At 46.5% G+C, this 13494-nt stretch overlaps 1 protein-coding gene across 1 annotated transcript in view; it reads left to right on the forward strand.

The window, feature by feature from the left end:
• Nucleotides 1-13494, forward strand: part of LOC134586281 (dynein heavy chain domain-containing protein 1-like) — a 246596-nt gene that overhangs the window by 68668 nt on the left and 164434 nt on the right. Inside the window, exons 9-10 of the mRNA XM_063441768.1 lie at nt 670-851; nt 5978-6164. Of these exons, the coding sequence (XP_063297838.1) occupies nt 670-851; nt 5978-6164 (369 nt within the window). The remainder of the gene's footprint in view (nt 1-669; nt 852-5977; nt 6165-13494) is intronic.

Genomic DNA, 13494 nt, shown 5'->3' on the forward strand with positions numbered 1-13494 from the left:
CACATAGTTACATATAATCCCTGTGTGTAGTGTATCCATTGTGTACCAGTCACACATAGTTACATATAATCCCTGTGTGTAGTGTATCCATTGTGTACCAGTCACACAGAGTTACATATAATCCCTGTGTGTAGTGTATCCATTGTGTACCAGTCACACAGAGTTACATATAATCCCTGTGTGTAGTGTATCCATTGTGTACCAGTCACACATAGTTACATATAATCCCTGTGTGTAGTGTATCCATTGTGTACCAGTCACACATAGTTACATATAATCCCTGTGTGTAGTGTATCCATTGTGTACCAGTCACACATAGTTACATATAATCCCTGTGTGTAGTGTATCCATTGTGTACCAGTCACACAGAGTTACATATAATCCCTGTGTGTAGTGTATCCATTGTGTACCAGTCACACATAGTTACATATAATCCCTGTGTGCAGTGTATCCATTGTGTACCAGTCACACAGAGTTACATATAATCCCTGTGTGTAGTGTATCCATTGTGTACCAGTCACACATAGTTACATATAATCCCTGTGTGTAGTGTATCCATTGTGTACCAGTCACACAGAGTTACATATAATCCCTGTGTGTAGTGTATCCATTGGGTTACAGTGAAGGTTGGCATAAATCGTAGTTTATTGACCCTGGTTTCTGTTGTAGGTTCTGTCAGCGTGTTCGCAGGTATCTTCATGTTCTATTACTGCAGAATATTTCTCAGTTTAGTTCAGTCCAGAAATGTCCCCTATACCAATTCCTGAACTATGATCAATACGAGCCATGGAGCCTTTACTCTCTGCAGCACATCGCACAGAAGCTTCTAGGAGAGGAACACCAGACAACAGGTAAGAAGGTCCTTAATTTCACACAGCTGTAGATATCATGACTTCATATTGAGGACAAATGTCCAAGGTGGAACAAATGAATGTTCCTTTAAATCACCTAACTTCAGAACACCAGCCAAGAGACTCGCTATGTTCCAGTCTGTCTATGTCTGAGAGGCTCTCTATGTTCCAGACTGTCCTGTCTCTGGGAGGCTCATTGTGTTCCAGTCTGTCCTGTCTCTGGGAGACTCGCTGTGTTCCAGTCTGTCCTGTCTCTGAGGGACTCGCTGTGTTCCAGTCTGTCCTGTCTCTGGGAGACTCGCTGTGTTCCAGACTGTCCTGTCTCTGGGAGGCTCATTGTGTTCCAGTCTGTCCTGTCTCTGGGAGACTCGTTGTGTCCCAGTCTGTCATGTCTCTGGGAGACTCGCTGTGTTCCAGTCTGTCCTGTCTCTGAGGGACTCACTGTGTTCCAGTCTGTCCTGTCTCTGAGGGACTCACTGTGTTCCAGTCTGTCCTGTCTCTGGGAGACTCGCTGTGTTCCAGTCTGCGCTGTTTCTGGGAGACTCACTATGTTCCAGTCTGTCCTGTCTTTGGGAGACTCGCTATGTTCCAGTCTGTGCTATATCTGGGAGACTAGCTATGTTCCAGTCTGTCCTGTCTCTTGGAGGCTCGCTATGTTTCAGTGTGTGCTTTTTTTGGAAGACGCACTATGTTCCAGGCTGTCCTGTTTCTGGGAGACTTGCTGTTTTCCAGTCTGTCCTGTCTCTGGGAGACTCGCTATGTTCCAGTCTGTGCTGTAAGGTGTCTGCGCTGTCTCTGAGAGACTCGCTATGTTTCAGTAAGGTGTCTATGCTGTCTCTGAGAGACTCGCTATGTTTCAGTAAGGTGTCTATGCTGTCTCTGAAAGACTCGCTATGTTTCAGTCTGTGCTGTTTCTGAGAGACTTGATATGTTGGTCTGTGCTGTCTCTGAGAGACTCGCTATGTTTCAGTAAGGTGTCTGTGCTGTCTCTGAGAGACTCATTGTGTTCCAGTCTGTCCTGTCTCTTGGAGACTTGCTATGTTCCAGTAAGGTGTCTGTGCTGTCTCTGAGAGACTCGCTATGTTTCAGTCTGTGCTGTCTCTGAGGGACTCGCTATGTTTCAGTAAGGTGTCTGTGCTTTCTCTGAGAGACTCGCTATGTTTCAGTAAGGTGTCTGTGCTGTCTCTGAGAGACACGCTATGTTTCAGTAAGGTGTCTGTGCTGTCTCTGAGAGACTCGCTATGTTTCAGTAAGGTGTCTGTGCTGTCTCTGAGAGACACGCTATGTTTCAGTAAGATGTCTGTGATGTCTCAGAGACTCACTATCTTCCAGTCTGTCCTGTCTCTGGGAGACTCGTTGTGTCCCAGTCTGTCCTGTCTCTTGGAAACTCGCTATGTTCCAGTAAGGTGTCTTTGCTGTCTCTGAGAGTCTCGCTATGTTTCAGTAAGGTGTCTGTGCTGTCTCTGAGAGACTTGCTATGTTTCAGTAAGGTGTCTGTGCTGTCTCTGAGAGACTCTCTATGTTTCAGTCTGTGCTGTCTCTGAGAGACTCGCTATGTTTCAGTCTGTGCTGTCTCTGAGAGACTCGCTATGTTTCAGTCTGTGCTGTCTCTGAGGGACTCGCTATGTTTCAGTAAGGTGTCTGTGCTGTCTCAGAGACTCACTATCTTCCAGTCTGTCCTGTCTCTGGGAGACTCACTATATTCCAGTCTGTCCTGTCTCTGGGAGACTCGTTGTGTCCCAGTCTGTCCTGTCTCTTGGAAACTCGCTATGTTCCAGTAAGGTGTCTTTGCTGTCTCTGAGAGTCTCGCTATGTTTCAGTAAGGTGTCTGTGCTGTCTCTGAGAGACTCTCTATGTTTCAGTCTGTGCTGTCTCTGAGAGACTCGCTATATTTCAGTCTGTGCTGTCTCTGAGAGACTCGCTATGTTTCAGTCTGTGCTGTCTCTGAGGGACTCGCTATGTTTCAGTAAGGTGTCTGTGCTGTCTCAGAGACTCACTATCTTCCAGTCTGTCCTGTCTCTGGGAGACTCACTATATTCCAGTCTGTCCTGTCTCTGGGAGACTCGTTGTGTCCCAGTCTGTCCTGTCTCTTGGAAACTCGCTATGTTCCAGTAAGGTGTCTTTGCTGTCTCTGAGAGTCTCGCTATGTTTCAGTAAGGTGTCTGTGCTGTCTCTGAGAGACTTGCTATGTTTCAGTAAGGTGTCTGTGCTGTCTCTGAGAGACTCGCTATGTTTCAGTCTGTGCTGTCTCTGAGAGACTCGCTATGTTTCAGTCTGTGCTGTCTCTGAGAGACTCGCTATGTTTCAGTCTGTGCTGTCTCTGAGAGACTCGCTATGTTTCAGTCTGGGCTGTCTCTGAGAGACTCGCTATGTTTCAGTAAGATGTCTGTGCTGTCTCTGAGAGACTTGCTATGTTTCAGTAAGATGTCTGTGATGTCTCAGAGACTCACTATCTTCCAGTCTGTCCTGTCTCTTGGAAACTCGCTATGTTCCAGTAAGGTGTCTTTGCTGTCTCTGAGAGTCTCGCTATGTTTCAGTAAGGTGTCTGTGCTGTCTCTGAGAGACTTGCTATGTTTCAGTAAGGTGTCTGTGCGGTCTCTGAAAGACTCGCTATGTTTCAGTAAGGTGTCTGTGCTGTCTCTGAGAGTCTCGCTATGTTTCAGTAAGGTGTCTGTGCTGTCTCTGAGAGACTCGCTATGTTTCAGTAAGGTGTCTGTGCGGTCTCTGAAAGACTCGCTATGTTTCAGTAAGGTGTCTGTGCTTTCTCTGAGAGTCTCGCTATGTTTCAGTCTGTCCTGTCTCTGGGAGACTCTCTATGTTCCAGTCTTTTCTGTCTCAGGGAGACTCGCTGTTTTCCAGTATCTCTTTTGCTGGGAGATTACTTATGTTCCAGTCTGTACTGTCTCTGAGAGACTCATTGTGTTTCAGTCTGTCCTTTCTCTTGGAGATTCGCTATGTTCCAGTAAGGTGTCTGTGCTGTCTCTGAGAGACTCACTATGTTTCAGTAAGGTGTCGGTGCTGTTTCTGAGAGACACGCTATGTTTCAGTAAGGTGTCTGTGCTGTCTCTGAGAGACACGCTATGTTTCAGCAAGGTGTCTGTGCTGTCTCTGAGAGTCTCGCTATGTTTCAGTAAGGTGTCTGTGCTGTCTCTGAGAGACACGCTATGTTTCAGTAAGGTGTCTGTGCTGTCTCTGAGAGACACGCTATGTTTCAGTAAGGTGTCTGTTCTGTCTCTGAGAGACTCGCTATGTTCCAGTAAGGTGTCAGCGCTGTCTCTGAGAGACTCGCTATGTTTCAGTAAGGTGTCTGTGCTATCTCTGAGAGACTCGCTATGTTTCAGTAAGGTGTCTGTGCTGTCTCTGAGAGACACGCTATGTTTCAGTAAGGTGTCTGTGCTGTCTCTGAGAGACTCGCTATGTTCCAGTAAGGTGTCTGTGCTGTCTCTGAGAGACTCGCTATTTTTCAGTAAGGTGTCTGTGCTGTCTCTGAGAGACTCGCTATGTTCCAGTAAGGTGTCTGTGCTGTCTCTGAGAGACACGCTATGTTCCAGTAAGGTGTCTGTGCTGTCTCTGAGAGCCTCGCTATGTTTCAGTAAGGTGTCTGTGCTGTCTCTGAGAGACTCGCTATGTTTCAGTAAGGTGTCTGTGCTGTCTCTGAGAGACTCGCTATGTTCCAGTAAGGTGTCTGTGCTGTCTCTGAGAGACTCGCTATGTTCCAGTAAGGTGTCAGCGCTGTCTCTGAGAGACTCGCTATGTTTCAGTAAGGTGTCTGTGCTATCTCTGAGAGACTCGCTATGTTTCAGTAAGGTGTCTGTGCTGTCTCTGAGAGACACGCTATGTTTCAGTAAGGTGTCTGTGCTGTCTCTGAGAGACTCGCTATGTTCCAGTAAGGTGTCTGTGCTGTCTCTGAGAGACTCGCTATTTTTCAGTAAGGTGTCTGTGCTGTCTCTGAGAGACTCGCTATGTTCCAGTAAGGTGTCTGTGCTGTCTCTGAGAGACACGCTATGTTCCAGTAAGGTGTCTGTGCTGTCTCTGAGAGCCTCGCTATGTTTCAGTAAGGTGTCTGTGCTGTCTCTGAGAGACTCGCTATGTTTCAGTAAGGTGTCTGTGCTGTCTCTGAGAGACTCGCTATGTTCCAGTAAGGTGTCTGTGCTGTCTCTGAGAGACTCGCTATGTTCCAGTAAGGTGTCTGTGCTGTCTCTGAGAGACACGCTATGTTTCAGTAAGGTGTCTGTGCTGTCTCTGAGAGACTCGCTATGTTTCAGTAAGGTGTCAGCTCTGTCTCTGAGAGACTCGCTATGTTCCAGTAAGGTGTCTGTGCTGTCTCTGAGAGACTCACTATGTTTCAGTAAGGTGTCAGTGTTGTCTCTGAGAGACACGCTATGTTCCAGTAAGGTGTCAGTGTTGTCTCTGAGAGACACGCTATGTTCCAGTAAGGTGTCTGTGCTGTCTCTGAGAGACTCGCTATGTTTCAGTAAGGTGTCTGTGCTGTCTCTGAGAGACTCTCTATGTTCCAGTAAGGTGTCTGTGCTGTCTCTGAGAGACACGCTATGTTCCAGTAAGGTGTCTGTGCTGTCTCTGAGAGACACGCTATGTTTCAGTAAGGTGTCTGTGCTGTCTCTGAGAGACTCGCTATGTTTCAGTAAGGTGTCTGTGCTGTCTCTGAGAGTCTCGCTATGTTTCAGTAAGGTGTCTGTGCTGTCTCTGAGAGACTCGCTATGTTTCAGTAAGGTGTCTGTGCTGTCTCTGAGAGACTCGCTATGTTTCAGTAAGGTGTCTGTGCTGTCTCTGAGAGACTCGCTATTTTTCCGTGAGATCTTTGACTCGTGGAATTCACTTAGGACGTAGTATTCCTATTTCAGTAATTACATGATTTGCTCTATCTATGGTCTTGATTCAATATTTTTGGGTATGTTTTTAGATGATTGGAAAGTCTTAGAAAATGTTTCAAATCATTTATCTACAAAGATTCCCATAGAAGTTAATGGTTACTTTATTTAAATCATCTAAACAAACGCAGATTGGGATCATTTGAATAGCTCATCCAAGAGAATTGAATTGTATGTTACTCAGTACCAGATGGTTTCCATTTGCTAATGACCCTATGCCCATTGACCTCTCCATAGGTTCCTGGACATCTCCAGTATCTCTAGCTGTTGTAATGTCTCTCATCCATCAATCTGCTCAGAGTTACAACTACCAGTATTGTCCCCGTAATCCATTTACTTCACCAAGAGTGTTCATCTGCTTCATTCAGACCTACCTGAAATACTCGGCTTGTTTGAGAGATCGCTTGGACAAAGAAGGAACCAAGTAAATCTAGTCTAAATATATTTTTGTAATGGGAGACTCATGTCTATCCAAATAAATCCTGGGAATGTGTTTTATATCTGCCAGTATTTTGTTTGAATTTTTTCCAATAATCATTGTCCTCTTCTCTCTATATACTGATTTTTACAAAATCTATAACTTTAATAAAGTCCTCCACATTCTGACATATCTCTCCTCACACCCACAGATATCCCATACCTTGCTGTCATTACCCTCCTCACACCCACAGATATCCCATACCCTGCTGTCATTATCCTTCTCACACCCACAGATATCCCATACCCTGCTGTCATTATCCTCCTCACACCCACAGATATCCCATACCCTGCTGTCATTATCCTCCTCACACCGACAGATATCCCATACCCTGCTGTCATTATCCTCCTCAGCAACAGATATCCTATACCCTGTGTAGCGGAATGCCGTAAGCCTGTCCTATAATTCACCTGTGTAACTATATGTGTGCTGTATATTCATGCCTGTATGTATAAGTTAGTATGTGGGTTCGGTGGTTCCATGAGAATGAAACTACCGAACCATTAGATCTTGGTTGCTGATGCCTGGGTGGCCGCTGTTCGGGATACGAACCACGTGCGGCGGCCATCTTACATATCAAAATCTCAGCGGTGTTTGGTCGTCGAGTGTCTGGAACTCAAATCGGACGCTCAAACAACCGAACACCGCTGAGACCTCCAGAGCTCCGTAACTACCGAACGGAGGGACCTAGCAAAGCCCCATTCAGTAGAAACCAAGTGCCGATCGAGGGAACTGTAGGGGAATTTAGGAAATGCAAGGGAATTTAGGTATGGAGGGCTAAGACTATTATGTATTTTATCTGCCGGTCGGTCAAACTTCACCCTCCACCTAATTACCGAACCCCTGGTCCGATCTGGGTGAATTTCGGATATATTGTTCACCCAGATCAGGGCTACCTAGCGGTACCCTAATATTAATGTTATGTGTTGGTTTAGGGGTACATCCATGGTTGGGGTAAAACACTGTGTAAGTTAAGGGGATTATGCTGTCCTAATTGATGAAAACCCCTCCCTTGCATGCAGGGCCGGTGCAAGGATTTTTGGATACATAGGCGAAGATGCATTTTTCCGCCCCCCCCCCCTCTAAAATTAACATCTTCACCTATGTGCCTCCTAACCAGCCCCTCCCTCTTCCCCGTCCCTTAGTGTTCCTCTCCCCTCCCCCTCCCCTCTCTGTCCCTTGGTGCACCCCCCACCCTCCTAGCGGTCACACTCCCCTTCCTGGTGTGCCTCCTACCTGTCTTGTAGCGTTGCGGAGCAGACCCTCTACAGGAGCTTCAGTTTTCTGTACCTGGCTGGATTGACAGGAAGTGCTCTCTCAGTCTGGCCAGGTACAGGAAACAGAAGCTCCTGTACTGCGCTCCGCTCCGCCACGCTACACTCAGTGGTGTATACACACTAACAGCCACACACACTCAATGACAAACACACAGACGTCACTGACAGACACAGACTCACTGATCTGACACACACTCATTCATTGACAGACACACACTCAATCACAAACATACTCTCACTGATTTGACAGACACTCACAAACACACACTCATACACTGACAGACACACACATTCATACAATCATTCACAGACACACACACATACACACAGACACACACATACACAGACACACACATACACAGACACACACTCACAGACAAACACATACACAGACACACTCACAGACAAACACATACACTCACAGACAAACACATACAGACACACACTCACAGACAAACACATACAAAGACAAACACATACACACAAAGACAAACACATACACACACACACTGACAGACACATACACACACACTCACAGACACGCACTCACACTCACAGACAAACACATACACAGACACACACTCTCAGACAAACATACTCACACATACACAGACACAGACACTCACAGACAAACACATACAGACACACACTCACAGACAAACACATACAAAGACAAACACATACACACACAAAGACAAACACACACACACACACTGACAAACACATACACACACACACTGAAAGACACATACACACACACTCACAGACAAACACACACTCACACATACACTTTCAGACACACACTCACAGACACACACTCACAAACACATACACACACTCACAAACACATACACTCAGACAAACACACTTACACATACACTTTCAGACACACACACTCACAGACACACACACACTCACACATACACTTTCAGACACACACAAATTAATAATAATATCCACCCAGCCTCCCTACCTGGAGAGCTGGTGTGGATGCGTCCCTGGGGTCCAGTGGGGCTTCAGTGCGGCGGGCGGCAGCGTTCTAATGAGAAGCGGCGAGGGAGCTCTAACCTGTCTGCTCTGCTCCCTCGCGGGCTGTCTGCTGATGCCGGGAGCCGGAATATGACATCATATTCCGGCTCCCACAGAATCAGCACACGGCGCGCGAGGGAGCAGAGCAGACAGGTTAGAGCTCCCTCGCCGCCTCTCATTAGAACGCTGCCGCCCGCCGGGGGTCCAGAAGGTGACCTGGCAGGAGGGAGCGCTTCCCTCCTGCCGGTCACTGGAATATTGCGCCCCCAGAGCCGGTGCGCCCTAAGGCGGCCGCCTGTGCCGCCTTATGGACGCGCCGGCCCTGCTTGCATGGGAGCAGGCTTTATAAGGAACCCTGGAATAAAGATTGTTAGTTCTGCTCCTGAAACTGTGTGTCGTCCAGTTATTGGGATTGCTGTTGGGATATTTCTGTATCTTTTTACCTGCTGGAAACTCTGCTTGTGGATTTACTATTGCCTTGTTCCTGTCAGGGTACCTGAAGTCTCTACCTCTGAGAGAGGTAGAGACTTAGAAGTTTATCCGTCCAGAAGGGCTTTATCCGTCCACTTCCTTTTGTAACACGACGCTCAGCAGTCGACGTCATGACGCCAACCGGGACCGACCTGTCACTCAATTGTCTGGAAACTAATCAGGACTCGTCGGAGGCGTGTCTACTCTCCTGAGCCAGGGTATTTAACAGTGCTTCTCCCATTTGCTCATTGCCCTGTCGTGGTTCTAGCCTGTCTAGTCACTCAGCGCTCTTGTATTCCAGTTATCCCTTTGGTTCCGACCCGGCTTGTTTGTTTTACCCTACTCATTGAGAGAGCTCTGAGATGGGCCAACCCATTATGGGAGAATGATAACCCGTTAGTATATAATTATAATGCCTTTGTAGCTGCCTTTAGAAGAACTTTTGACCCTCCTGGTAGAAAGGTCAATGCAGCTAGATTACTGTTGCGCCTGAGACAAGAGAACCGAACACTTGTGGATTATGCACTAGAGTTCAGGTCTTTGGCGGCAGAAGTTAAGTGGAATGAGCAGGCTTATATAGATGTATTTTTGAACGGGTTATCAGATGTAATCCTTGATGAGGTTGCTACTAGAGAGCTTCCTGAAAATTTGGAGGATTTAATTTCGTTCATTTCTCGTATTGATGAGCGTTTAAGAGAGAGACAGAACACTCGAGAGAAGAACTTTAGACCTTCCTTTAAATTAGCTCCCGCATTTCAAACTCCTGATTCCACTACCTCACTGTTTCCTGAACCTATGCAGATAGGCAATACTCGCCTCTCAGAAGAGGAGAGACAGTACAGGAGAAGGGAGGGATTATGTATGTATTGTGGAGTCAGAGGTCACTTACGCCTGAATTGTCCTAATCGCTCGGTAAACGCCTGCACCGAAGTTTCTCTAGAGGACAGGCCTTGGGTGTTTCTATTTTGTCCTCTACTCATAATTATAAAGATCACAGGCTTCTGCTACCAGTCTCTTTAACTTGGGAGAAGGGAGTACTAAAGACCATGGCTTTGATAGATTCCGGAGCTGCTGAGAATTTTATCGACCAGGCCTTTGCTACTAAACACACTATCCCATCCCAGTTAAGGGATACACCCTTGGCCGTTGAGGCCATAGATGGTAGACCTTTACTTGAGCCTGTTATCTTTCGTGAAACCATACCCGTTAACTTAACTGTTGGTATCTTACACGAGGAAAACTTATCGCTTATGCTTATTTCGTCCCCTTCTGTTCCCATAGTCCTGGGTTACCCGTGGTTAAAGAGACATAACCCTATTATTGATTGGGAGTTAGGGGAGATACTCTCATGGGGCCAGGGTTGCCAGGAGAGGTGTTTACGGAGGGTTTCTCCATTGGGTATAATTAACACACCAGGTAGTTCTACCCAGTCTACAGATGTACAGATACCGCCTCTGTACCTGGATTTAAAAGCAGTATTCGACAAAAGGAATGCTGATACTCTACCTCCACACAGGACTTTTGATTGTAAAATTAATCTACTACCTGGTACCATGCCTCCGAGGGGCAATGTATATCCTCTATCCACCAAGGAGAATTCAGTTCTAGAGGAATATATTCGGGAGAATCTAGACAAAGGATTCATTAGGAGATCTTCTTCTCCTGCCGGGGCTGGTTTTTTTTTTGTTAAAAAGAAGGATGGTTCCCTAAGACCTTGCATTGATTACCGAGGTTTGAATAAAATAACCATCAGAAATGCCTATCCGATCCCCTTGATTACCGAGCTGTTTGATCGCCTAAAGGGCTCTAAAATTTTCACCAAGTTGGATCTCAGAGGGGCATATAACTTGGTGAGAATCCAGCAAGGACACGAGTGGATGACAGCGTTCAATACCCGTTATGGGCATTATGATCCGTTATGGGCCTTTTGGTCCCGTTATGGGCCTTTTGGTCTTTGTAACGCACCGGCAGTATTTCAGGATTTGATTAATGAAGTTCTTAGGGAATTTCAACATGATTGTGTTATTGTGTACCTGGACGACATACTTATACACTCTAGAGAGATTGAGACCCACCACAGACAAGTCAGAAAGGTATTACACAAACTTCTTCAACATGGGTTATACTGCAAATTGGAGAAATGTAGTTTTGACCAGTCTCAGATAGACTTTCTTGGTTACGTGATTTCTGGGGAAGGCTTTAAGATGGATCCCGACAAACTCCAGTCTATTTTAGATTGGCCATTGCCTAAGGGACTCAAGGCTATTCAGAGGTTTATTGGTTTCTCCAATTATTATAGGCGCTTCATTAAGGGATACTCTTCTATTATTGCGCCTATTACCAATATGACCAGACAGGGGGCTGACACTAAGACTTGGTCTACTGAAGCTCTCGTTGCTTTCAAGACTCTCAAGGAACTTTTTGCTTCTGCTCCAATTTTAGTCCATCCTGATACGACTCTGCCGTTCCTACTCGAGGTCGATGCCTCTGAGACAGGCGTAGGTGCTATTCTGTCACAAAGGTTAGGGGTGGACAAACCACTACACCCTTGTGGTTTTTTTTCCAAGAAACTGTCTGGCCCTGAGAGCAGATATGACATCGGTGACAGGGAATTGTTAGCGGTCATTATGGCTTTAAAGGAGTGGAGACATTTATTGGAGGGGACCTTACATCCTGTTACCATTTTAACGGATCACAAGAACTTGTCCTATATTGGGGAGGCTAAGCGACTGTCCGCCAGACAAGCTCGTTGGTCCTTATTTCTGACCCACTTCAATTATGTGCTTACTTATAGACCTGGTTCTAAGAACTCTAAAGCCGATGCTTTGTCTCGCCAATATGAACCTTCTACTATATCTGAACCTGTTCTTTCCTCTATAGTTCCGAAATGCAATATTATCGCTAACACGAATCTCAGGATTCACTCTCCGTTACTTGCCGAGATCTTAAAGCTGCAACATCTAGCCCCTAAACAGACTCCCGGGGGTCGACATTTCGTTCCTCCTGCTCTTCAACTGGAACTGTTACAATGTTTCCACAACAGCAAGGTGGCTGGACATCCTGGCATTCGCAAGACGTGCGCTTTGATCTCTAAAGACTTCTGGTGGCCTGCTTTACGTAGGGATATTAAAGATTTCATCGGTGCGTGTGAGGTTTGTACTAAGACCAAGCAACCTCATACGCTTCCATGTGGATTTCTGCATCCCTTAGAGGTTCCAGAAAAGCCATGGTCCTGTTTGGCTATGGACTTTATTGTCGATTTACCTATCTCTAAAAAACAGACTGTTATCCTCACCGTGGTTGACAGATTCACCAAGATGGCTCACTTCGTTCCTCTGCCTAAACTTCCGTCTTCTCTCGAGTTGGCAGAGATATTCGCTAGGGAGATTTTTCGTTTACATGGGATACCCTCCCAAATTGTATCTGACAGAGGTTCCCAATTTGTTTCTCGTTTTTGGAGATCCTTCTGCTCTCAACTGGGTATCAAATTGAATTTCTCTTCCGCCTATCATCCTCAGTCTAACGGAGCTGCTGAACGCACCAACCAAAAGATTGAACAATATTTACGTTGTTTTGTTTCCGAACACCAGGACGATTGGGTCGGTTTGATTCCTTGGGCGGAGTTTGCGCACAACAATCTCGTTTGTGATTCTACTCATTCAAGCCCCTTCTTCATGAATTATGGCTTTCATCCATCCATTCTTCCCTCGGTTTCTCCTTCCCAAGGGGTACCGTCGGTTGATGTTCATGTTGCCAATTTGAGGAAGTTGTGGGATCAGACTCGACAAATTCTTCTGCACAATTCTATGCTGGTTAAGAAACACGCTGATAAACATAGAAGGCCGGCTCCGGTTTTTGTTCCAGGCGATAGAGTATGGTTGAGTACAAGAAACATTCGTTTAAAAGTGCCTTCCATGAAGTTCGCTCCTCGTTATATTGGACCTTACAGGGTTCTGACTCGAATTAACCCAGTTGCGTATCGTCTAGCTCTCCCATCTGCCTTACGCATCCCTAACTCCTTTCATGTTTCATTGCTGAAACCGCTAGTCTGCAACAGATTTTCCTCCACGGTATCCTCTCCTCGCTCTGTTCAGGTGGAGGGTCAGGAGGAGTATGAGGTCAACTCTATCATCGATTCTCGAATCTCCCGGGGGAGAGTACAATATCTGGTCGACTGGAAGGGATATGGTCCTGAAGAGAGGAGTTGGGTACCTCAAGAGGATGTTCATGCTCCTCGCCTCCGGTTCCTTCCGCCCGGTGGGCGTATCTGAGAGGGGGGGTCCTGTCAGGGTACCTGAAGTCTCTACCTCTTAGAAGTTTATCCGTCCAGAAGGGCTGTTTCCTCCGTCCCTCGCGGTCCTTCCGGTCATTTACACGCCGGCCGCGAGGGATCCACTTCCTTTTGTAACACGACGCTCAGCAGTCGACGTCATGACGCCACCCCGGACCGACCTGTCACTCAATTGTCTGGAAACTAATCAGGACTCGTCGGAGGCGTG

The sequence above is a fragment of the Pelobates fuscus genome, chromosome 1 (genome assembly GCF_036172605.1).
Source record: "Pelobates fuscus isolate aPelFus1 chromosome 1, aPelFus1.pri, whole genome shotgun sequence".
Taxonomy (NCBI): domain Eukaryota; kingdom Metazoa; phylum Chordata; class Amphibia; order Anura; family Pelobatidae; genus Pelobates; species Pelobates fuscus.